Source organism: Henckelia pumila, chromosome 1 (genome assembly GCF_033568475.1).
Source record: "Henckelia pumila isolate YLH828 chromosome 1, ASM3356847v2, whole genome shotgun sequence".
Taxonomy (NCBI): Eukaryota; Viridiplantae; Streptophyta; class Magnoliopsida; order Lamiales; family Gesneriaceae; genus Henckelia; species Henckelia pumila.
In genome coordinates, this window is record NC_133120.1 from 83,426,505 (window position 1) to 83,451,955 (window position 25,451).

Sequence of the window (25,451 nt, forward strand, 5' to 3'; positions counted from 1 at the left end):
CATCACCCTAGCCATCTCCTGCAACGTTCTATTCTTCCTTTCGGCAATTTCATTCTATTGAGGAGTTTTTGGGGCAGAGAATTCTTGTGAGATGTCCTTCTTATCACACAAAGAAGAAAACAATGAGTTCTCAAATTCCTTTCCATGATCAGTTCTAATCCTTGCTACAGTCAAAGTATGTAGGTTAGTAATCTTGGTAAACAACTTCTTAAAAACACCAAAAGTGTCTGATTTTTCTCTAAGAAATCTTATCCATGTAAAACGAGAAAAATCATCAACACATACCAAAGAATACTTTTTACCTCCATAACTTTCGACTTCCATGGGACCCATCGAATCCATGTGCAAAAGTTCAAGACACCATGTTGTCCCGCAGTGTTGTAACACGGGATGCGCAACACGGGTTTGCTTACCTTTTTGGCATGCACCACAAACATATGGAACACCAGTCTTTAGATTTGGAAGACCTCTGACAGCTTCATACTTACTCAGATTCTTTAAGGTTTTGAAATTCACATGTCCAAGTTTTTGGTGCCATAGACTAAACTCATCAACCTTTGAGTGTCTACATGCCAATTCTTCACCGAGTTGGTAGCAGTTATTAACTGATCTTGTACCTGTGATAACACAACGATTAGCATTATCAAAAACTTCACAAGTATTCTTATCAAACTTCACATGCAAGTCATCATCACACAGTTGACTAATTGAAATTAAATTTGCATTAAGTCCTTCAACGTGTAAGACGTTATGAAGCTTTGGAAACCCTTCCACATTGAGTGTTCTTTTGCCAACAATTCTTCCCTTTGCACCACCTCCGTAGGTCACTCTACCACCATTTTGTTCAAGATAGTCCGTGAGGTGATCTTTCAAACCTGTCATGTGCCGAGAGCTTCCACTATCAAAATACCACTTACCTGCAGTGTTAGCTTTCAAGGAAGTATAAATAACAAAACATCTAACATCAGGCTTTTGTATCCAAACTTTCTTCACAGTGGGCCTCTTTCTGCCAGTGTTGCTCTTGGTGTTGGACAACACGGAGGGTAACACTTGCTTAGATTCCCACAAAACATAGTCATTTTTAAGCTTACGACAAAAAGGCCTGATATGACCAGATTTGAGACAATAGTGACATACAAAAGGACGCTTCCATTGTTTTGGCTTAGGAACAGAAACATCCTTTTCAACAATGAGTTTCTTACCTTTTGAAGCAGTTGAAGGATAGTTCAAGGAATCATTTCCTTCCTTCACAAACACTGGTGTTTTGGAACATTCACCAGTTTCAAAAACACTTTTTTTAAAACCAAGTCCAAACTTATCATTCTTACCCATAGTCAAAATGGAATCAAGTTTGCTCGAACTGGAATTAAATTTATCAAGTGTAGTTTTTGCTCTTTCAAGTTCAGAATTCAGCAACCCTAATTCCAGATCTTTCTTACTCATGAGAATTTCCAGTCTAGCCACAGCAGCTTTCAATTCAGTATTCTCTTTTGTAAGAGTTGTGTTCAACTGATTCCTCTTGTTCCAATCACTGTATAACTCTTCATAGAGTTTTTGAATACCTTCTAGAGTATAAGGATCAGCTACCTGTTCTTCATGATTGCTGGAATTGTCAAGGTTAGAAGCAATAAAGCAAACAGATTTTTGAACAGTGTTGCGTCCAGGTGTTGCAACACCGGAGCCAACACCGAGAGGATTAATCTGAAAAATTTTCTTACTCTCCAGTAAAGCAGTAAAAGATATGAGATCTTCCTGTTCAACTTTTTCTTGTTCTTCTTCAGAATCATCATCACTCAGAGAAACATTCATACCCTTCCGAAGGCGATTTGCGCATTCATAAGCATAGTGGCCATATCCCTTACATTCCCTGCATTGAACATTATCAAAATTTTTTCTTGAGGACTGATTCTTACCTTCATACCTTTGACGAGGTCCTCGAGTAGCAGCAGGTTTTTGAGGTTTTTCTGACTTAGGCAGTCTAGGAAACTTTGAGGGTTGTGCATTTTTCACATCCTTCTTTTCTTTCATTACCTTGAGATAATCAGTAAATTTCTTCGAGATCAAGGCAATAGAATTTTCCTCAAGATCAGAATCCTTTACATCCTGTTGAACTTCAGCAAAATCATTGTAAACTTCATTAGATACTTGAAAAGTAATTGACTTACCTTTCGAGTCATCTTCGGCTTTCAACTCCATCTCATAGGTGCGAAGAGAACTAATTAACTCATCCAAACCCATTATAGATGTATCTTTTGATTCATCTATAGCACAAACCTTGATGTGAAATCTTTTGAAAACAGAACGAAGCACTTTTGATACAAGTCTCTCGTTCGAAATAGGATCACCAAGAATAGATGCTTCATTCGCAAGGCTCTTCAACCTTCCATTGTATTCCATGATGGTCTCTTATTCCTCCATTCTCATTTTCTCAAATTTTGAAGTTATGAGACGCATCCTTGTCTTCTTGACACTAGCCGAGCCTTCACAGTGGGTTTGTAGTTTCTTCCAAGCATCCCTAGCACAAGTACAAGTACCAATTAGATTAAACATGTTCATATCAAATGAAGTGAACATAGCATTAAGATCTTTAGCATTATAAATAGCCGTTGTATTCTCATCGGTTGTCCATTGTGATCTTGGCTTTGGTCCTGGTGCATCATCATCTCTCATGGGTGGTGTCCAACCGTCAAGAACATGCTGCCAAGCCCTGGACTCAATGGATTGAATATACATGCTCATCTTTAATTTCCAAGGGCCGTAGTTTGTCCCATCCAAAATAGGTGGACGTATTGCACTTGTGTACGGAGTGTCCATAACTAACCTGTAACACAAACCAGGAACTCACTTAGTAAAGTCAAGTGGTGGCTCTGATACCACGTGAAAGAAACGGTGTACGTGGTTGTTATGTAAAATAAGGTAGTGTTGTACTTCGTGTCATAACATCAAAGACAACACAGTGCAGCGGAAATTTAAAGCGAAAATAAAACACAAGTAAATAATTTTGCACGAGTATAAAAACTCGTGCGGGTGCCTTAGGGCTAAATATTACTAGTAAACGTAAGATCAGTCTTACAAAGCAATCCTAGTAATTTTACGAAAAGTCATTAAATCCTAAATTTCTCAACAAGTTGAGAAATCAAACTTGCATCCTAAATAAATCAGAGTAAAAACAATAGATGCAACTCCTGTGGCCTAAATTTGAAGAGACACAAAATATCTTCGAACAACACTATTCTCACAGTGTTGTCTCTGATGTCTTCAACACGAACGGCAACACGGGGACATGCAACAACGAAGGTTGCAAACCTTGCTTCAGAGTTCTTCAAATTCTTCAACAGAATTCTTCAGAGTATGCGCTGTGAATTATACGTCTGAAGCTCTCTTTTTCTTTGTGCGTGAAAATCTTCTTTTATAGATAAGCATCCAAGTCTTGAAGATTTCCTTTGATAGAGTCCTACATGAATAAGGAAACAAACTTTAGTAGGAATAAACTCTATCAAATCTTATAAATCAAATCTAGATAATATCGGTTTATATTATATCAACTAAACACCTTATCAAGACATGATTTAAACTTGGCAAATATATAATTTAACATAATCGTGATATACACAATATATTTACCAAATATCATAACTTGTCTAGAAAGCAAAATCTTTTAATTTCCAATTAATTAGGGCCGAAATATTCAAGGAATAAAATTCCTTTAAAAAATGAATCATTACGAACTAACAATCTTAAATATTGAAAGTTTTAGATATGGTTTGTGAGAGTTTCTAATAGCACGTTTTTCAATTTTTTTTCTTAACAAAATTTTGTTAAGAAAAAACTGAGAAGTTTTTCTTAAAAATTCCCTTAAATACTACCTTAGTAGTCTAGGATTTTACATTAAATGATATGCTTCTGATTTCTGAATCGGTCAAAAGATTTAAGACAAATCTCATTTTCTCCAAGTACTTTAAGTAATTATTAATGCTAAGACTAGTAACTGCAGGGGGTTGACATTTATGGCCCGATGGAGTTCTCGATACAAACTAATGAGTCGATTACATGACATGATCCTTTCGACTCAATATGCGGAAACAGGCAACCACACATATTCCAGAATTTGGAAGAAACAATAGCTCAGTTTATGTAATATGTAGCAAAATGGTGATAGTGTCGGAGAAATTTATATTAGCTTATAATTCTCTATCTAATCAAGCTAGGAAGGCAAGAATTACTACAGAACCATATCTTTTGCCAAAAGAACATTCTAAGAAATCCTTCTTCAAGGTCACTTCCCTGTACAAAACTGCAACTTTCTTTGTTCTAATATTCGTTTGAAATAATTTTGTAGCATGAAGTCAATATTTAGCGGGGGTGAAAATCAAGGATCAGATGACATAGATCGGGTTCACTTCTGAATCGGTCTCGGATCGTCTCCAAGAATTCGTTCCATGCGTCGAAGACTTCTCTTTCTTCCTCACCCTTCGTTTCCTTCTTGACCTCACAACATAATATGTCATAGCACTTAGAACACTTGCCATTATAAATCCCCCAATTGTTGTAACAAGAATAGCAGCCCATTTATAATGCCTCCCCGTTACTATATAAGACGAGGCGATAAACGCCACCGTCGTGCAGACTGAGGCCAACCACATTAACTTATTTATCACTTCCACAACCCGTCTCTCGGATTTTACCTCCCCTCGAACGACAGTTATTTGTACGACGACGACAGCTAAGGATGTGAATAGTGCCACTGCGTTTGATATGAAAAAGACTTTGAAAGATGGGCTGCTCACTTTTACAGCAACCCCATTATCGTCGTCGCCTCCAGGGACGGTGAAAATGGCAGCAAAAGCTACTGTGGCGAAGAGAACGGCGACCACGGTTACTGAGTTAGTAGCATTATTGATTCCATCTCTGTGGAGTTTCCTAAGCTCCTTTGCGATGCCGTTTACGTTTTTGTTTGTTTTACGAGCTTGTTCGAGCTGCGTATGGATGTCTCTCTTGATTTGTGAGACGGTTTTTCGAATCTCATCACGAGGTTGGTTCAGTTCGTTGGCTCTGACAGCACCACATCTAGTCAAGCACTCTTTAATTTCGAATGTGTCTTCTGATATAGAGAGCCCTTCTGCTATGTCCAGAGCAGTTTTATGATCTCTTGTTAACGCGTTTACGTTTGTGTCCCGAAGCAGCAAGAGCTCATTAACAATCTGCCAAAAGTGAAATCGAATTATTTCTTAAGCTCAAAAAATACCAAAAACCAGAGAGTAAAATTCCCTAATGCATAACTATGAAGTATGTGCAACTTTCATTAAAATAAAAACATATGTGCAACTTTCAAACATGACGAACCTCAGCGCGCTTTTTCCTGGTGGCAATATGCAAAGCAGTGTTCCCAAATTTATCTGGAAGCATCACGATCGCTGCGTCTGCCTGCAGAAGTATCCTCACCACAACACAATTAACACCTTTAACAGCCATGTGCAGGGCAGTCTGCCCTTTCTTATCAGTTCTTCTAGCCAGTTGAGGATCCTTCTCGAGTAAGGCTTGAACAACATCTACATGCCCTTGACGGGCGGCTAAGTGCAAGGCGTTTTTACCATTGGATCTTGAAATTTCTAATAAGCTAGAATCCTTTGAAAGCAATTCATTGACTACCGCAAGATGCCCTTTCGTTGCTGCAGATATGAGAGGAGTTGCATTCGATTGAGCCACTGTTTTGCTGAGCTCCGGATCGTGATGTAGTAGCATCTTGACAATATCTTCAAGAATATCAAACTTGTAATTAATTCAAGTAAAATCAGCATTCACAGCAGAAAACCAATATCAAATATGTAATAACACCAAGTATAATAAAAGAAGCAGTGGACGCGTGGTTGTGTGATAGGTATTGGGGCTAATCTCACTACTTCAATTTTCATGAGTTATAAGTTAGTTCAGTTATTAGAAAACACAGTACCAGAACCTAAAGATTTCATCTATTAAGTCACATTCATAAAATCAAGGCACATGACATTCCAATGAATCTGATCATTACCATGATGGCCTTGACTAGCTGCAATGTGCAACGGATCAAAACCCGACCGGTTTTTGAGCCTTATCCCTTCACTTGTTGTATAAGGCAACAATTCCTTTACCACAGAAGCAAAACCCTTCTCCGCAGCCGTGAAAAGCGCTGTTTCCCCTAATTCATTAACCTCATTCACAACAGCAGACCTGATTTCTGCTACCTCAGCATCAAACTCAGCTCCACTCAGAGTTTTAAGCATCTGCTCATTGATCTCACCTAGTACCTGCCTCACTGCTGCCACATCACCCTTCTGAGCCGCCAAGTGGAGTTCGGTGTCGTTGTGCCGCCCGGTGACTTGTTTGACATACTTCTTTTTGCCCGACTGGTCCATTCTTTTTCCGGAATTTGAAACGACCAATGCTTTACTAGAATTCGAAACGACCAATGCTTTTCCAGAGTTGGAAACCACCAGAGCCTTACTGGAGTTTGACACCGTGAAAGACTTGCTGGAATTCGATACAAATAAGGCCCGTGCACGAGGCGAAGGTGAAGGGGATGGAGATAGAAACTCCATATTTAAGCCCATCTCTAGATCCCTCTCACCTGTTAACATCATAGAAATACTATCACAATCCACTCACATACACGAAGAATTCTGGGTTTCTCATATAATGGCCCAGTTTCTGAAGACTGAATCTTTTTGATCATTTAAGATTCAGGGAAACAAATAATCATTGAATCAAAAGACAGAAACTCGTGGAATTTCCTTACTACTTACAAAACCCAATCCATTACCCATTCAATTAACTAGAACAATTAAGACAACAAAAAATTTCTTGACCATGAATCACATGACCGGAAAAACAAAACGTGCAAAAGAATAGCGACAGGTTACCTCCTTCGTAGATGGCAGCAGCCATGATCGTATGGAATTATACGTCTTCTCGTGTTGTCTTTATTTCATTTTCTGTGGCCAAGATATTTTTCTTCTCTCTGTATTTATTTTGAGGCCGAGAGAACTGTGATCGTAGGCATGATCGGAGAACAGAGATTCAGGCAGAGGAATCGGCGAATGGCGGAGGAGATAGGGAGGCGGTGGCGGTGGCGGAATGGGAGGAGGGAAGGAAATTTAAATGGATCGGATCCGTATTGGGGACTGGGTTCGTTGTCCTTTTTCAACTACTTTTTGAAATTCGTTCTAATTTATGTTTCATTCAAATTTATGTTTAAATGATAAAAGAATTTCATTTTTAAAATATTTTCTTCTAACCCCAATTAGGGATTGCATGGTCGGTTAAAAAAAACACTATTGTATTTATAAAAAAAAAAACTTGATAGAAAGATTTATTTTATTCATCAGTTTAAGTCCATATGCACAACCTGTTGCAAAAAAAAAAAAAAAAAAACAAACATTATTGTATGACATTTGAATTAGACCACGATATTACATATTTATAACAACTAATCAGAGACGATCTACAAAATTCAATTAGAGAGAGTGAAATAATTTATTTTAATATTCATTTATAGAAAATATATAGATCGTAGTTGATATGTTTGTACGAAATAATAGATACTGTTTCTAATTTTATTATAACAAAAATATAATTATAAAAATCTAATTTTAAATTTAATACAACAACAACAATAATAATAATAATAATAATAATAATAATAATAATAAATTAGTTTTATTTTAATTTTTTTATGTTATTAATATAGGAATTAGATATTATATAATGGTTGTATGACAGTTTTTAGATGGTAGTTTAGCAGTCACTAGTAGAATTTTGACATTTTACTTCGGCACAAATTACTTCGGCAATTATTAATTACGAAGTAATATGTGATAATCAACTTCAGTAATAACGCATGCGAAGTAAAAAGATAGATTTTACTTCGGAATTTACAAAAACACGGGCTTCACTTAACTTTTGGGAAAATATTACTTCGGCATTTTTTTTTTCAATGAAGTAAAAATTGAGAAAATAAATTTTTTAATGATAAGTGGTGAAGTAATTGTTTCTTTCTTTCTAACCTTTACTTATCTAGCTCTCAACTTACGATGCGTAAAAACAAAGCAACTTAGTCTCCTTCCTTTCAACCCTAGCGCCGCCGATACAACTCCAGCCGTCCACCACCGCCCGGAGCTGCTGCCAACGGAATAATTCGAAAGCCCAACGTATGAATCCTTATCCTTTCTTATCGATTCAGGTTTTAAATATTTTTGATGATGTTTCTATTTTTTCACATGAATTCAGGTTTTGTTTTGTTTTTGTTTTTACATCAATACGGATTTTTTTTTTATTTTGGTTTTCCATGTTTTAAAAGATGTTTCTTTTTTTTTTGTTTCCTCGAAGAAACTAAAAATAAGCTAATGATTCTCACATTAATTCCTCAGTCATTCGAAGAATTAGCATTACTGAAGATTCATGCGCTTGAGGCTGTAGTGACTATTAGGTATGGTCCTGTGCTTGAGGCTGTAGTGATTATTACTAAAGAATTAGCATTCAAGCAAGCAAAACAATTTGAATGTCTTTACATCAATTCGGGTTTCCTTTGTTTAATTTTTTTTAAAAAAAAATTGTTTCTTTATCTCTAGTTCGCCAAAATTCAAAATGCAATTGCATATATTTAAAATTTTATTAAACCCTTGTTGCACCCCTGAATTGTAAACAGGGGAAAAAAAAAAAAGGAAAAAAATAAAATGAACCATTCACGTTTCTTTCTTCCCAAAAGACAAAAAATGGAAAGCTGAAATTAATTTTATATTGTGGATTGATAGGCAATTTTGATTATTCGTTCATGTTTTGGACTAAAATCTAAACTTTCATGATATCAATGTTTATGACCATGTTTCTTAATGGTTGAAGTTGCCTTAATATGTGTAATATTCAAATATATTTTTCTAGAGTTGTTGTGACAAACTGTGGCTGTGACTTGTATATAGGTCCACTCCATGGGATTCCATACGGGTTGAAGGATGTAATTGTTGTACCCCATTACAAGAGGACATGAGATTCTAAATCTTTTAAAACTCGAGTTCTTGAATTGAAGCTTGGGTTTATAAAAGGTATGTGAGTATAGCCCACAATATATAAGGTAAGACAGTCATTCTAACGTATGTGGATGATGAGTGCAGGCTAAAATCTGTTGGCGCTGTTCTTCTTGCAAAGCTTGTGACTGGATCACTAGCATATGATGATATCTGGTTTGGGGGTAGCTGGTTCATCTACTGGACCAGCTGCCTGCACCTCAGCTGGTAAGTCTTGGCTGGAAATCTGTGTTTTGTGTGCTTTTTTGGCAATGGTAGAATTATTCTAAAAAAAACTATGAATTGAAGAGCCCGAAGAAGCCAAGGACTTTATGAACAAACTTTAATGATTTTATTTGTGCCCAAAACTGATTGTCTTTTATGTATATACGAGCATCCTGTTATCTTTCTTATTTGTACACATGTGCTACTGTGCCAAGTCATATTCACTAGTTTATTTATCCAATTTTCTGCTTGTTTTTTGTTTGATTTTTTTGTGCTTTAGTTAATGTTTGAGTCTTTGAGATATGTTGTGTCATCGTGCAGGTATTGAAATATTCAACTCCAGAAGAGAACTAAAGCTAAGGTTAGTTATTTTCAAAATTTCATCCTCCGTTACTATTTTCAAATTTTCAAATTTTATTGTGAGATAATTCAAGTTTGGAAGTTGTACATTTTAATGGTTAAATAAGGTTTTATTGTGCGAATTTTTGAAGTAATTTGCAAATTGTTTTTGAAGCAACAGAAGCTAAGAAGAATGTAACATGTAAAAATGGCTTCCTGATTTTCTCAACTTTTGTGGCTGACTTTGTATTGGTATAACCGTATAAGTATACTTTTGGTGACTTGTGCTCTAACGAGATATAGATACTTCTCATTTAATATCTTGTTTTTTGCTCCTTTTATCATCTTTTTTTTTTTTGAATTTGAGTGCCACTAACAATGCGTGAAAAAATACTGTGAATTGAAGAGCCGAAAGAATCCAAGGACTTTATAAACAAACTTTTGTGATTTGATATATGCCCAAAATTGATATTGTCTTTTATGTATACATGAGCATCATGTTATCTTTCTTATTTGTACACATGTGCTACTGTGCCAAGTCATATTCGCTAGTTTATTTATCCAATTTTGCTGCTCTTTTTTTGTTTGAATTTTTTGAGCTTTAGTTAATGTTTGAGATATGGTGTGTCATATTGCAGGTATTGAAATATTTAACTCCAGCAAGAACCGAAGCTAAGGTATATTATTTTTCGAAATTTCAGCCCGCGTTACTATTTTCAAAATTTAAAATTTTATTGTCGGATAATTCAAGTTTGGATGTTGTGCCTTAGAATGGTTAAATATAGTTTTATTGTGCTAATTTTTGAAGTAATTTGCGAAGTTCAGAAAATTTTGTTCAAATAAAAACTGTTCTCGTAGGTGCGAACAAATTTTTAATTCACATTGTATTGATACAGATAAGTGTAAATGTAAATGCCATAAGCTTAGTTATTACGATATCGTACGTACGATAATAGGATTAATTTCCAGCTTTTACTTTGCAACCAAAAGTATTTATTCTTGATTTTGAAATTAGTTTTTCTGTATTTGATCTTGGCTCAGTCATATTTGAATTTAAAATTATTTTTTGGAACTATTCCTAGATATTGAAAACTACAGATGATTAGTTTAAATATTTTTGGTCTTTTAACATTAGAACTTTGAAACTACAGATCATAGTTTCCCACTCTAGTTAAAGTACATTACACATTTCCCATAGCGCTCATAGCGCTCAGCCTCTTCAATTGAGCAACAACATATATTATATGAGTTAGAAGAGGATTTTATTTCCTTGTATTGGTTCTTGATCCACTGCACTTTAAATCCCACTTCCATCTTTTTTTCATTAAAAATAGCATTGTTACGCCACTGCCAAATCCACCAACTTCTTGGTGCCTCCCTGCAGCAGCTTGGTTCTCTTTGGATTCACCATTTCCTCCCATTTTTGTTTTCCTTTTGATGATCCTTGTTTTTTGGTGCTTAATTGGTTTGTTTGATGCTTTTGAGTTTGGGAGAGACTAAATGGTGGTGGATATATAGAACACCAAAACCCAGTTCGAAGAGATAGTTGAAAGTGAAAGTTTACATTAATTATGATCCATAGTTTTTACATTTCAGTTTGCAACTTTGTCTTTAATTTTTTTCATTTTAGTTTGCAACTATGCCCTGTTGGTTTACCCGTGACATTCCAATATTTTTTTACATTTCAGTTTGCAGGAACCATCAAGAATCAATGTTACAGCCAAGATCAATTTGATCAAGTTAGAAGTGAATGAAGTGAATTTGTCTACTCCTATGTAGGTGCTTAAATATGTCATGCACGTTGGGATAATACTTTCTTTTGTCTATGTGTACACGTTTTGATTTGTGGAAATATGTGTGGATACATGCATAATTTTGAGTTATTTTGGTGGATGTACTTTGGATTTATGCATGTCGTTTTGGGATGAATTTATTAATCTTATTAGTGTATTTTTATGTTTCAAAAATATATTTATGGCATTATTGTATCTAAATTTTAAATTTAGAAAATGTGTTAAGAATAAACGAAGTAAATCATTATATTATACTTCGATATTAATCAAAATACCGAAGTAAAACAAATTCTATTACTTCAGCAATTTCATTAATAGACGAAGTAGAAGAATTCATTTTACTACGGTAATATAGAAAATTAACGAAGTAAAATATATTATATCACTTCGTCTGTTAACAAAATTGATGAAGTAAAAGCTATTCTATGGCTTCAGTAATTTCATTAATAAGTGAAGTATAAGCATATGTTTGACTTCGTAACTTATGAAATGAGCGAAGTAAAATATATGTTTTTACTTCGGCACCGGTCCAATTCTGCCTCCAAAAAATGACTAAAGACTTCGGTAATTTAAGGTATAAGGCTTCGGCGATTCAGCGAAGTAAAAAAGTACCCTATTACTTCACGTGACACTACTTCGGTAATTAAGTTCCTACGACTTCGGTTATTAACCGAAGTCTTAGGCGATTTTTCTACTAGTGAGTTATTTTGTTATGCAAGTAACGTGTATAATAACTACAATTGATGTATTATTTTCAATTCAATTCAATAAAATTTTCTCTCTTATTTTCAAGTTTATCTCCTTGAATCTTAAGAGTTTTCTGATATTCATCAATGATGATCTTTATAATGGTTGTGCTTAATTCTTAACATGGTATCAGAGAATTTTTCTTCCGCATCCAATTTCATATAGATCATCATTTTCCTAATTTTCATTCATGGCGAATACTTCATCGATGATTGGATTCAACGATCCGCTTTACTTACATCCATCCGATTCTCCAGGTGTCTCTTTGGTTCAAGATCCACTCATTGGAACCGAGAATTATGGTGTATGGAGTAGGGCAATGTTGTTGGCTCTCAGAGCAAAGAATAAACTTGGATTTATTACTGGATCTTGTCCTCGACCGGCAGATACGCATCCATCTCTGCATCAATGGGAGAGATGCAACGCTATTGTCCTTTCTTGGATTATGAGTTCTGTATCCAAAACTATATTCAGTGGCATCATTTACTGCACTGAAGCATCGCAAGTTTGGGCCGATTTGAAGGAACGGTTTGATAAAATTTGTGGTTCCATAATCTTCTCCTTGCATAGAGATATTATGCAACTTTCACAGGGTTCTTCTTCCATTTTAGTTTATTTTTCAACGATGAAAAGATTATGGGATGAGTATAATTCTCTAGTTACACTCTCTTCTTGTGCCTGTGCCAGTGCGAAATCACATCTCGAACATGAACAACAACAAAGAATTCTTCAATTCCTCATGGGATTGAATGATAGCTATGGAGTCATTCGAAGTCAGATTCTCATGATGAGTGCTCTACCATCTGTAAACCAAGCATACTCCATCATAAGTCATGAAGAATCTACTCGACATGTGTTATCTTCTCAGCCCATCGCCGATATACCCGCTGCCGCATTTTATTCTTCTTCCCTCAAGAAATCAGATTCAATATCGTGGGAGAATTGTCACATCAAAGGCCACACCAAGGATAATTGCTTTCGATTAATTGGTTATCCACCTGGTCATAAGTTGCATAAGAAGTTTACCCAAGTTAAATCTTCAAAATTCCATCAAAGAAATTCCAAGATATCTGACCATAATACTGTCATTGATTCGGTTTCATCGTCTATTTATTCTGAAGATCCCAAGCCCTCAACTTTGATGCCTCATACATTCACTGATGCTCAGTATCAACAACTCTTAAAACTTTTGGATATTTCACCTGCCTCTACTGAAACAACAGCAAATTTTGCAGGTAACTTCACGAGTTTGATGAGCATATCAGATAATAATTCATGGATTTTAGACAGTGGTGCAAATGCTCACATTGCAAGTACTTTAAGTTGTATGCAAAATCCTCAGTCTTGTGATTCCGCCACTGGATCGGTTAGGCTGCCAAATGGTAATACAACTCCTGTCCTTTCTAGTGGTTCAGTCTCTTTATCACCCTCTTGTAATCTCCATAGAGTTCTTCATGTTCCCGATTTCAACTTCAACCTCTTGTCCATTTCACAGTTTACCAAAGACCAAAAATGTTTCGTAGTTTTCTATCCACGTTTTTGTTTGTTTCAGGACCTTTTGACTGGGAAGATCATGGGGATTGGTAGACAAAGGCATGGTCTTTACTATCTTGTTCGTTTTTTGTCTGCCTCAGAATCTGCTGGACATAGTAATCTCAAATGTAGTAATCAATCAAGTTTCTTTTCTCATTGTTTGGACTCCTGTAACCTTACTGCTCATAACAACATCGATATCGATATATGTCATAAGAGATTTGGTCATTTATCTGTCTCTCGGCTGCAATTTTTACCCTTTATTACACAAAAAAAACTCTCCAAACACTGTAGTGTATGCCCTATTTCGAAACAGGCTAGAACTCCATTTCCTAAAATAAAAACATCAGCCTCTCCTCATGCTTTCCATCTTTTACACATTGATATATGGGGTCTTTATCACCATGTTACGCATGATGGTTTAAAATATTTTCTCACTGTGGTCGATGATTTCTCGAGATGTACTTGGGTATTTCTCATGCATTTTAAATCTGACACATTACAGATTTTAAAACAATTTTTCACCTATGTTTCGAAGCACTTTGAAAAGCCCATTAAAAACATCCGGACAGACAATGCTGGCAATTTTTTTAACACCTCCTGCCGTTCTTATTTCGCATCTTTGGACATCATTCATCAAAACTCATGTCCCTACACTCCTCAACAAAATGGCTTAGTTGAAAGAAAACATCGTCACATACTAAATATTGCTCGAGCAGTAAAATTTCAAGCATCGATTCCTGACTCTTATTGGGGTGAATGTGTTTTTCATGCTGCATATTTGATTAATAGAACACCCACTCCGTTATTATCCAATAAGACTCCTTTCGAGGTCTTATTTAACAAATCTCCTTCATATGCTCATTTAAAAGTTTTTGGATGTTTATGCTATGCCTCAAATCTTAAGCACATCCATAAATTTGATGTTCGAGCGAAGCCATATGTTTTTCTTGGTTATCCACTTAATCAAAAAGGTTTCAAACTTTTAGATTTATCCAACAACGAGTTTATTGTTTCTCGAGATGTCATTTTCCATGAGGATATTTTTCCTTTCTCTTCACAACATTCAGATAGAGCCATCTTTCCAAAGTCTCCAGTTTTTAATATTGATGATATTCCATCTTGCTCACTGAGTAAACCATCACTTCCACCTCACCATACTTCTATATCACCATCTCTTACTCAACAATCCATTCCAAACACTAGACATTCTACCAGATTATCGAGACCCCCAATTTGGAGCAAAGACTATATTTGCTCTAATACTTCTTCCATCCCTCGTTCATCTACACCACATGATATCTCAAATTCTATCTCTTATACCAATTTGTCTCCATCATATCAATCTTTTCTAGCATCCATTTCTCATATTTCCGACCCTAAATCCTACCATGAAGCATCCTTGGATCCTAAGTGGTGTGATGCCATGGCTGCTGAAATTGCTGCCTTGGAGGCCAACAAAACATGGGAAATAGTTCCTTTGCCTCCGGGAAAGAAAACCATAGGATGCAAATGGGTTTACAAAATCAAGTATAAGGTGGATGGAAGCATCGATAGATTTAAAGCCCGCTTGGTAGCCAAAGGGTATACTCAAAAATTTGGAATTGATTATCATGATACATTTTCTCCGGTTGCCAAGATAGTCACAGTCCGCTTCCTACTAGCTATTGCTGCCGCAAAGAGTTGGTCTTTACATCAAATGGATGTGACCAACGCATTTCTTCAAGGTGATTTACATGAGGAAATCTATATGTCCATACCTCAAGGATTTGATAACCAGAGGGGCAATCATGCTTGCAAACTTCTCAAATCTGTTTATGGTTTAAAACAAGCATCACGACAATGGAATGCAAAGTTTTGTCAAGTTATGAGTCAAGCTGGTTATGTCCAATCATTGCACGATCATTCTCTTTTTTTGAAGAAGCAAGGCGACTCCATTACTATGCTTCTACTCTATGTTGATGACATAGTAATTACTGGAAATGATGTTGGAACAATTACTGCTTTGAAAGAATTTTTACATAATCGCCTTGACATCAAGGACCTTGGGACACTTAAATATTTCTTGGGCATTGAAGTGGCTAGATCAAAAACAGGGATTTGTTTGAATCAACGCAAGTACACATTGGAATATTACTATCAGATGTTGGAATGCTTGGTTGTAAGCCGTATGATACACCAATGGAGCAACATTTGAAACTTACCAGTCTCGACTATGATCAAAGTAACAATTTTTCCAAGATGACTTCTGATTCAGATTCTTTATTAACAAATCCATCAAGCTATCAACGATTGATAGGAAGACTCATTTATCTCACGATTACTCGTCCTGACATATGTTATGTTGTACAGAACTTAAGCCAATTCATGCAGTCACCAAAACAGTCCCTCATGCGTGTAGTTTTTCGAATTCTCGGTTATCTCAAGAAATCTCCAGCCTTGGGTATTTTTCTCTCATCCACAAGCGATTTACAGCTCTCTGCCTATTGTGATTCGGATTAGGGCTCTTGTTTAATGAGCCGCAAGTCAGTGACTGGATTTGTAGTTAAACTTGGTTCCTACGCCATCTCTTGGAAGTCAAAGAAATAAAATACGGTATCTCGTTCATCTTCCGAAACCGAATATCGATCCATGGCAACTACAACGTGTGAGATCACATGGCTACGTGGCCTTCTCACTGATATGGGCTTGCATTTTCAGACACCGACAGTCCTTTATTGTGACAATCAGTCTGCTATTCATATTGCGGCAAATCCTCTTTATCACAAGCACACAAAGCATATCGAAATTGATTGTCATTTTATACGCGAAAAAATACGATCGAATGCTATCACCACTTCACATGTGCCAACACATCAGCAACCAGCTGATATTTTTACAAAAGCCTTGGGATCTGACCAACATCACTATCTGTTATCCAAGCTTGGCATATTAGACATATTCCTAGCTTGAGGGGAGATGTTATTAATATAGGAATTAGATATTATATAATGGTTGTATGACAGTTTTTAGATGGTAGTTTAGCAGTTATTTTGTTATGCAAGTAACGTGTATAATAACTACAATTGATGTATTATTTTCAATTCAATTCAATAAAATTTTCTCTCTTATTTTCAAGTTTATCTCCTTGAATCTTAAGAGTTTTCTGATATTCATCAATGATGATCTTTATAATGGTTGTGCTTAATTCTTAACATTTTATGAAGAGAGATATGCAACCGCTATTATTCGAGTGTAGTAAAGAAATCTCCGAGCTAACATAATAATGGATAAACCACGTTAATGAATTAAATAAGTCATATACAACAAGTTCGTGCAAAAAGTTGTTCGTAGAAAAAATTGAACTGTTACATGTTAATCAAATGTTGATTTATACTACCAACTCAAAGAGGTCTTAACACACTTTAGTTTTAAATATAACAAAATACCAATTTGAAATTTCTGGAAAATATACAACTTTCCCGTGCGAGACGCCGAGATGTGTATCCAAGTGGCCATTGACGTGCCTCCGATCAATTAATTTAAAATTTATTTAATAAATAAACTCTTGAAAATGAAAAAGAATAAAAGGATATTTCATCATTCATTATTATTCAATCACAATCAATTAATTAACCATCGTCCAAATGGGAAATCGCCATGGCCATTTCTCGAATCACGGGCACCGACGAAACCCAAACCCTACAATTCCCCCTTCTCAATTCGAAAATTTAGCTCCAAAACCCTCCACTCCAGCTACTGCGAATTCGAACATGGGCTTGTGTCTGCCGTACGGCCACGTGGATTCCAGCTTGCGGGCTCTTGCTGGGCAAGCTGAGGGCTTTGGCCGATTCGCCGTCGGTGGTCTGCACGGCGCTGTTTGTTGTGTCAGCACTCTCGCAGGTGAGATGATATCATAGAGGTTGGAATTTTATTGGATTTGGATTTATTGAACATATTCTTTTGCTGCTGATCGCTTCTGGAACTTGGTAGAATATGGCTTTTGGAAGTTGGTTCGTATAATGAAGATTTAAAAAATGTAATTTGAATTATTGATTTAAAATTTTAGATGAATTGAAAAGTTTGACAAAGAAATGAATTCACTCTGTGGAATATTGTTGAGAACAACTCCGCCATTGAAATGTGGAAGTCAAATTATTTGAATTACTTTGTTAGCATCTGTCATGGCTTTTCGTATGAGTGCTGGTCTGCTGGATCCTGTGGTTCTTCCCGTATTTCTTTACGTAATTTTGGTTATTTTGCTTTCAGTTTTCAATTGCATTTCGCTAGTCCTCGTTGGGCGAATTCCAATTTTGATAATGACCAATTATTTGCGGAATGTAACATGATGACATGATATTATTTGGAAAGTAAGGAGAGATTGTCACCAAACAATGTGAAAAATTGAGGATTGGTAATATTAAGTGTCATCGTGTTTCTAGAAGAATTTTGATTTGGGGAAATGTAGTGTGTCGATATACTAGTATATACAGTTGTTGGTGCCGTGCTCCAATGTTTTAAGCCTTAATGAATAAATAGGAATTTTCATTTTTATCCCTAAACTAAATGCTAATTTGCTGAGCTGGTATCCTGACTTCGCATCTTTTTTATAACGATTTTCTTGTTTCTCAACCCAACTCTATGTGTTTCTAGATGACGGACCTGGTTCACTTCGGGATGCATGTCGTAAAAAAGAACCGTTGTGGATCATCTTCGAAGTTTCAGGCACCATCGAGCTCTCGTCTTATTTAAACGTGTCGTCTTATAAAACCATTGATGGGCGTGGTCAAACAATTAAACTCACTGGAAAAGGTTTGAGGTTGAAGGAATGTGAACATGTAATTATTTGCAACCTTTTATTCGAAGGAGGAAGGGGACACGATGTTGATGGTATTCAAATTAAACCCAATTCAAAGCATATCTGGATAGATCGATGCAGCCTCAAGGATTACGACGACGGGCTGATAGATATTACTCGAGAAAGCACTGATATTACCATTTCTCGGTATTTATGAATTTTTTGAACGACATTCGATTATATTTTATTGTGACACGTTCTTGACTTCTTTCATTTCCCACTTAGATGCCATTTTGCGAGTCATGATAAGACCATGCTTATTGGTGCGGATCCTTCTCATATAAATGATAGATGTATTCGGGTCACCATTCACCATTGTTTCTTTGACGGGACTCGACAGCGACATCCTCGTGTCAGATTTGGGAAAGTGCATCTGTACAATAACTATACTAGAAATTGGGGAATATATGCTGTTTGCGCCAGTGTGGAATCACAGGTGTTGAATTGCTTGAATATTTTTCTGAATATGTACATTGTTGTACACTATTTACTTACTAAACAGTTTTTTTTCTTTTTGCACTACATAAAGATATACTCTCAGTGCAACATATACGAAGCTGGACAGAAGAAAGTGGCCTTTAAATATTACACAGAAAAGGTAAATGTGATATTTATTTATTTATTTTATCATAATGTGATATTTATTTTAGTTCATGTAGCTTTGCATAACCTAACCCACAACTTGTATTTTCTTCTCTTTTACCTGTTACATTTTATGCTTCATGAAAAAAGTGATATTTTTTCGTGAAGTTGGGTGCGTCTGTTGTGTTCTTTTCTATTTTATTATCCTGTGCCTTTATACCTTCACTAGTTTAGTCATTTTCTAAACATTTCATTACAGATCCATTGTGTATCGTCCGTGGTTAAAAAGGGTTATCGCAATGCTTGTTCAAAGATCAATTTTGTTTTGGGAAGGTTGCTCATTTGCATGAACAAAAATGAAGCTTAATTTTGACACCATTGTGTTTTATCTCTGTTAAGTTCTTTCTCTAGTCGGTAATATGAACGACTCTTCATGTTCTGTGTGTTAATGAAAGTTCTCGGGCTTGCTCCACAGGCAGCTGACAAGGCGCAAGAATGTACAGGCTGCATAAAATCGGAAGGTGATTTATTTCTCCCCGGTACTCAACCAGGCTTGACTCCTCTCCAAAGCGAGACGAGCGTATTCCATCCCTGCGAATTTTACGAGACCTGGACCGTAGAAGCTCCTACTGCTGAAATGAAACATTTTCTCCAACACTCTTCAGGATGGCGGAACATCCTACGACCTGCCGACTTGGCTTCTTCATGAGCTTATGATGTTTATATACGTGTGGTTTTGAACTGTTACATTTGTTGTTTATATAACAGCAGCAACACTCACTTACTGTTTTGTTGTCAGAATCTTGAACATAATAATGATAATAAAATGTAACTTTTATGTCGGTTGAAAATTGGAGAAAAAAAGTGAGTAATGTGGATGCACTAATTTTAAATTTGTAAGTAATGAGGCCAAAATTGTTGAAAAAGAAATAACTTGCTAAACAAGGTACAAGGATTTCATCCAAGAACTGAATTGACCAATTCATATGCATTGACTTTGCCTTTCTATGAGTAATTTTGGCAGGTACGGTCAAGGAACGTGGCATAATTATTTTGCTACAGCTGAACCAGTAAACGTCATTTTGGTAGAGCTAGACAATCAAACCTTATACATTTCTCCAGACTAGAAATTTTGCGGAAGAGAAGGTAATTGCCGTAGAAGAAGTTGTGTGAGAAAAGCTTGCTCTTAGAGAAATAAAATGCATGCATGTGTGACCAAAGAAAATTAAAGTCAGAGTCCAGAGTAAAGAAGCAACTCAAGTCTTGAGAAGAAGTGATTAATTAAAATGCATGAATGAATAACTTATTGGTTTCCGGTGGTTGTAAGCTGCCGATATCGTGCCAAACAAAGGACAAATTAAACGACTTGCTCATTGACTTAGGTAATGTTTGGAAAAGTTACTAGTAAACACTTCTTTATTGTATATTAAATCTTACTGTACAAAAAATTCAATAAAATAATTTAATCTATTGAAATCTCACGACTGCGATAAAATAACAAAATCGTACGATATTATTGTTTGTAAATATCGTTATACACGATATTTATCGTACATATAGCATTATTTTTTAAAAAATCACTATTTGTGGGATGTATTCCGATATATTTCAAATTGTCGGACCATAAAATGGTTTCAATTTCAATTAAAATTATATTTCCATCGAATGCCATTTATACCTCGAAATTTCGAGACTTAAAATTAAATGTACTCTCAGACCTCAGTTAGATAATTGCTAAGATATTTTATTCTTTAGACTCGGATTTACCTTTTTCTCGACATGAAACATTGCACAAAAATTATAAAGAAATATAATTTTATGAACTTTCAATTATATAGTATTTAAAATATCTCAAAAAATTATAATTTGAAAATATATAAAATAATTACACGTGATTAATATGTCTGACATTCTTAAACACCGCACTTTAAATCATGTACGGACCTAAAAAATAATAAATAATCTAGCTACCTTTTCAACGAGCTGCATGCTGCCTCACAGGCACAGCAGATGAATTAAATGACAAAGAAGCCCCTAGTTCAACATTACCAAAGAACAAATCCGACAATCTATGCCCCACATCATCAGGGGTAAATCTGACCAGGACCGCCGAATTCCTATCCCCGTTCATGGTACGCACGTGAATGTCATAAAACTCGCGATACGAACAAAATATCTTTCTCCCGAGTGACTCCTTGATATCGTCTCGTACCCGGTTATCGGTCACGACGCAAAGGGACTGCTTGCTGCAAGCCTCGTCAAACGTCAAGTTGAAGGTCTTGAATGTTTGCTTGACTTGTTCGAAGCTGGTCACGGAGGATGGATCCGACGGCAGAGATTCGATGACGTGGCTCCATCCCAGACGCTCGTAGCTCGCCGCGAACTGCTTCACTTTGCATTCGTGCAGCGCAAGCCATTTCTCCCCGAGCATGTGTAGGAGATTCGACTCGCGCACCTTTACGACGACGTATTGGAGGTTGTTCGCTAGGAATAGATAGGATAAGGAAACTTCTTTGTAGAACTGGGACTTGGTGTCCAGTTTGCAGAGTACGGCCAGGACGATCCACGCGATTTTGACCGAAATCGGCGGCGGCGGAGGGTCGTCGGGATCGGTAATGAGACCCGAGTATGATTCCGGTAGTAAGTTAAGTTCAGGCGGTGGTGATTCTTGGAAGATTTCGTTCAGTATGTTGCGGTGATCCGCGAGTAGTGATAGATAGTTCATCGCGTTGATTGTTAGGTCGTGAATTCCGGCGCCGGCCGTCGGTGTTTTGGACGATTCCTTCTGGATCACCGACTCGAAGTCGTTCAACGCTGCTCTCACGTACTCGTTGAGGGGGGAGAGTGAATTCAGCGCCTTTGATTTGATGTTCGCCGTCGAGTCGAACGAGAAGATGGACTCGATCTCCGGCAGGTGGTTGGATATCGCGGCGTACATGTCGAGTGCTCGGAAAACTTTTTCCGGGAATTTCCTGCTGTTTTTTACGATGTTTTCCGGGAATCCAAACAAAATCATAGCTCCTCCCCTGGCGACTTCGGTGAAGCAAGACTCTCTGATGGATTCCGAGCTGGCGAAAACGTGATCGCAGAGCATCCTCTCTCCGTCGAAGAGAGTCTTGACTGCGGTTTCCAGAGCATTGAGCCAACTCTTGATCCGTAAGTCCAACGCTTCCCAATTCATCTTACGAATGAGGGAAGGGTTCGATATTTCAACTCCGAGCCTGTAAATACCTTCGTCTACTATCGATTTACGAATGATTTTGTACACTTTCACACACTCCTTTCCGTAACCGCAAGAAATCATGCATTCCGCGATCAATCTCAAATCCGCCATTGCGATTCTGGAGGCGTCTTCAACTTCAGAAATCGACCGGTTCGCGATTCTGCTATGATCGTCGTCGTCTTCTTCTTCACAACCAGACGTGCTGGCCGACCTAGTCGAAAACCGTGACGACCGGGTGGAAACCGATTCAGGATCCAGATGAGCCCGATTCATGGACAGAATCTGGTAAAACTCCTTCTGCAGCCTTTTCATGGCGATCTGCATCAGATCCTGCGCGCGCACCAGCTTCTCCGGATTGGTATTTTCCATAACCACGAGTCGCATTGCCTTCTGCAAATTGTTCACCCATTGGATCAACTCCCCTGCTTCCCGGCGACTCTCGTAGAACATCGAAGTGACCGCGACGATGGTGGTGGTCTCAGGATTCCATTTCATGATGATCGGCTCGGCCCTCCGGAGAGTCCGGCTCATGACCGAATCTGCGAAGGTCAAGCGAGAAGAAGAGGATCCGAATGGGAACCGAGAAACGGAAGATGAAGAAGAAGCAGAGTCTTCCAAGGAACAACACAGTTTTCTCATTTCCCTTCTCTTCTGTGGGGATGAAAGCCGATTTGTGTTTTCATCCTAGCTAGATAAACCTCTCGTCTGCACAGTAGACTAAAACATCTTATTTCAAGGCCGCGTCCATGCTATAAATAGAGCCATAGACGAATATTTCAATGCTAGCATATGAGTAGTGACATATAAGTAGTGTCTGTGTGCTACCTTATATAGACGCTACTAAAAAGCCAATATCAAACAGCTCATAAACAGAACCGGTTGGATTGATAACACCGAATTCCAAATATTTTGATGTATAAGGTGAAAATGGGTGCATCATATGTGGAAACACAAATTTCAGAATGCATATCTATATATATTTGCACTTGATTGTATGGACATGAAATAATGAACAAAATATAGGTTTACGTAAACAATAGTTTTATTTCTTCATTAAATGTGAAGTAATTAAATCTGATACGAAAAGAAGCTAATAAATGACTTTAGACAAATTCAAACATTTTACAAACCTCTCTTACCTTCGAAATTCAAGCGAGAGTTTGAAAGGTGGTTTGCATTAGTTTGAAATAATTAAATAATAATAAAAAATCTTAACCGATTGCCCTTTGCCGTATAATAGTAAAGATTGCATTTTACAAACTTTGCTAATTTTGTCATGTTAATATACTTTTCATAATTTACCAACTGTCTTTTTATTTTCTTGAAAAGTCGTACGATGTCCGCATTTTCGTTGCTTGAATCGGAAGGGACTGTGAAAGGGTCAGGTTTTGCCACGTGTGTTATACGAACAATTTACACACATGAAGTCCTCGAAATATTGTATTCTAATTAAAATTACTCGATATCATTACTTGGATACAAAACAATGTTTAGTGTTCATACCGTCTGAATAGTAAATTGCACCCATTGTACTTAAGTTGATAGAAAAATATTCGGCAATGACTTCGAATTATTATAATAACAATAATAATAGGTTAAAAAAAAAGCCCCAGACAATGACATTTCATATTAACATATTATAACTCTATAATTATAATATTTAGCTCCATGTGATACAATTTAATGGTCGTATCTGTCATGTTTATAACTATTATGTGTCCAGTGACGAAACTAAAAATTTGATACTACGTACATAGGTTAATTTTTTTTTAACAAAATACAAAATAATAAATATTGTCAATTAACTTCGTAGCAATTAGATTTTCTATACTAAAATCTTAATATTTCTGGGTCTGTTTTTTCTTTTCCCATTTGGCTAATGGCTATCTAGACAGCTGGACTAGAATAATATTTTTTTAAAAAAAATAAATCACTTTTCTGGCATCTTGTGGAGTTGTGGTCTTGCCTTTTCAGCTTGGGATACATGGCCTAAATACAAGTTGAGCTAAAATCTCAATGTAAAAGAAATTTAAAAATAGAAGAGGATACGTGAGAGTCTTGTCCAATAGCGCCGAATCACCGAATCAGGTTTTTTAGTATACATGAGCTAAGTTTTAAGATTTTGAATTTTTTAATATTTTGAATTAAGCTACTCGAACTAATATCAAATTAATTCAAAATTATTTAAAATTTGTATATACAATTTTTTTTAAAAAAATAAATCGAGCCGCCAGGTACTGGGCATCAATGTGGCTCCGCCATTGGTCTTATTAGAGCCGTCAATGTGGGTTAGGCCCGTCCCGCCTCATAATTAAAGTGGGTTGTGTTGATTTTTTTTCAATCCAACTAAAGGTGGGCCTAGGTGGGCTGACCCGCCTAGGCCCGCGACCCGCACGGGGTAGCCCGCCGTGGGCTTGGGTCGGCCCACGGGCCTAGAGAATTGTTATTATTTTTTACTTTTATTGTGATATATGCATTTTTTTAATGAAAGTTGTGAATTTTTTTTGTATTAATTACTTTATATAAAATTTACACGTATAAATCAATAATTAAAAATTTTATTAATATGTTTCTATTAATATTTATATTTATAAAATAAAATTTATAATTAATTATAATGATTTTTATTTATTTTTATTTATAGTGAGCCAACCCGTGGGCCGGCCCGCCTAACCCGCAACCCACCTTGGGTTGGGTAGGGTTGAAGATTTTCAACCCGTCGGGATGGTGGGCTGGCCCGCCCTCGACCCACCAAACGATGGATTTTTGGTGGGTCGGCCCACCCCGCCTTGGGTTGGCCCGTCTGACATCTTTAGGTCTTATCCTTCAATATGCATTGGATAAACTATGGATAACACAGTAGTTAATACATAAATCACGCTAGTTAATTAAACCATAGTGGACAAACGACATGCGATAAACTCACTTGGAACACTCTTGACAGAAGGAATTGAAATCCTAACTATTAGTCAAACACTCATGTATTCTATCTACACGTAACTAGGATTAAAGCTGTTAGACGGGCATGCCCGCCTCGCCCCGCCATGACTCGCGGTCCATTTGTTTTGGCTCATTTAGCCTCCAAACGGGCCATAAAAACTCCAACCCAACCCACCCCGCCCGCCTCGCCGTGGGTT

At 36.7% G+C, this 25,451-nt stretch overlaps 4 protein-coding genes and 1 long non-coding RNA gene across 6 annotated transcripts; 2 read left to right on the plus strand and 3 right to left on the minus strand.

The window, feature by feature from the left end:
• Positions 1-2,406: 2,406 nt before the first annotated feature.
• Positions 2,407-2,814, minus strand: LOC140866702 (uncharacterized). The gene has a single exon (XM_073271739.1). The coding sequence runs from the start codon at positions 2,812-2,814 to the stop codon at positions 2,407-2,409; it is 408 nt and encodes a 135-aa protein (XP_073127840.1).
• A 1,473-nt stretch (positions 2,815-4,287) lies between these two features.
• LOC140875722 (ankyrin repeat-containing protein ITN1-like) lies at positions 4,288-7,122 on the minus strand. Its single transcript, XM_073279494.1, has 4 exons — positions 6,897-7,122; positions 6,029-6,604; positions 5,344-5,753; positions 4,288-5,201 (listed from the first exon to the last, which is right to left on the minus strand). The coding sequence occupies exons 1-4, from the start codon at positions 6,919-6,921 to the stop codon at positions 4,377-4,379; spliced, it is 1,836 nt and encodes a 611-aa protein (XP_073135595.1). The 5' UTR covers positions 6,922-7,122; the 3' UTR covers positions 4,288-4,376.
• A 927-nt stretch (positions 7,123-8,049) lies between these two features.
• Positions 8,050-11,549, plus strand: LOC140876136 (uncharacterized). 2 transcript variants are annotated; one of them, XR_012148686.1, is made up of 7 exons: positions 8,061-8,183; positions 8,403-8,461; positions 8,952-9,074; positions 9,144-9,263; positions 9,582-9,621; positions 10,238-10,276; positions 11,288-11,549. It is a non-coding gene; the product is annotated as an uncharacterized lncRNA (long non-coding RNA). The 2 variants fall into 2 exon arrangements; XR_012148685.1 differs by lacking the exon at positions 8,403-8,461 and having other exon boundaries at positions 8,050-8,183.
• A 5,712-nt stretch (positions 11,550-17,261) lies between these two features.
• Positions 17,262-19,940, plus strand: LOC140875138 (probable pectate lyase 4). Its single transcript, XM_073278696.1, has 5 exons — positions 17,262-17,554; positions 18,305-18,656; positions 18,735-18,945; positions 19,039-19,107; positions 19,567-19,940. The coding sequence occupies exons 1-5, from the start codon at positions 17,299-17,301 to the stop codon at positions 19,798-19,800; spliced, it is 1,122 nt and encodes a 373-aa protein (XP_073134797.1). The 5' UTR covers positions 17,262-17,298; the 3' UTR covers positions 19,801-19,940.
• Positions 19,941-20,977: 1,037 nt separating this feature from the next.
• LOC140875062 (exocyst complex component EXO70H1-like) lies at positions 20,978-23,236 on the minus strand. Its single transcript, XM_073278605.1, has one exon. It carries the CDS (start codon positions 22,951-22,953, stop codon positions 21,067-21,069), a length of 1,887 nt encoding a protein of 628 aa, XP_073134706.1. The 5' UTR covers positions 22,954-23,236; the 3' UTR covers positions 20,978-21,066.
• Positions 23,237-25,451: the final 2,215 nt, after the last annotated feature.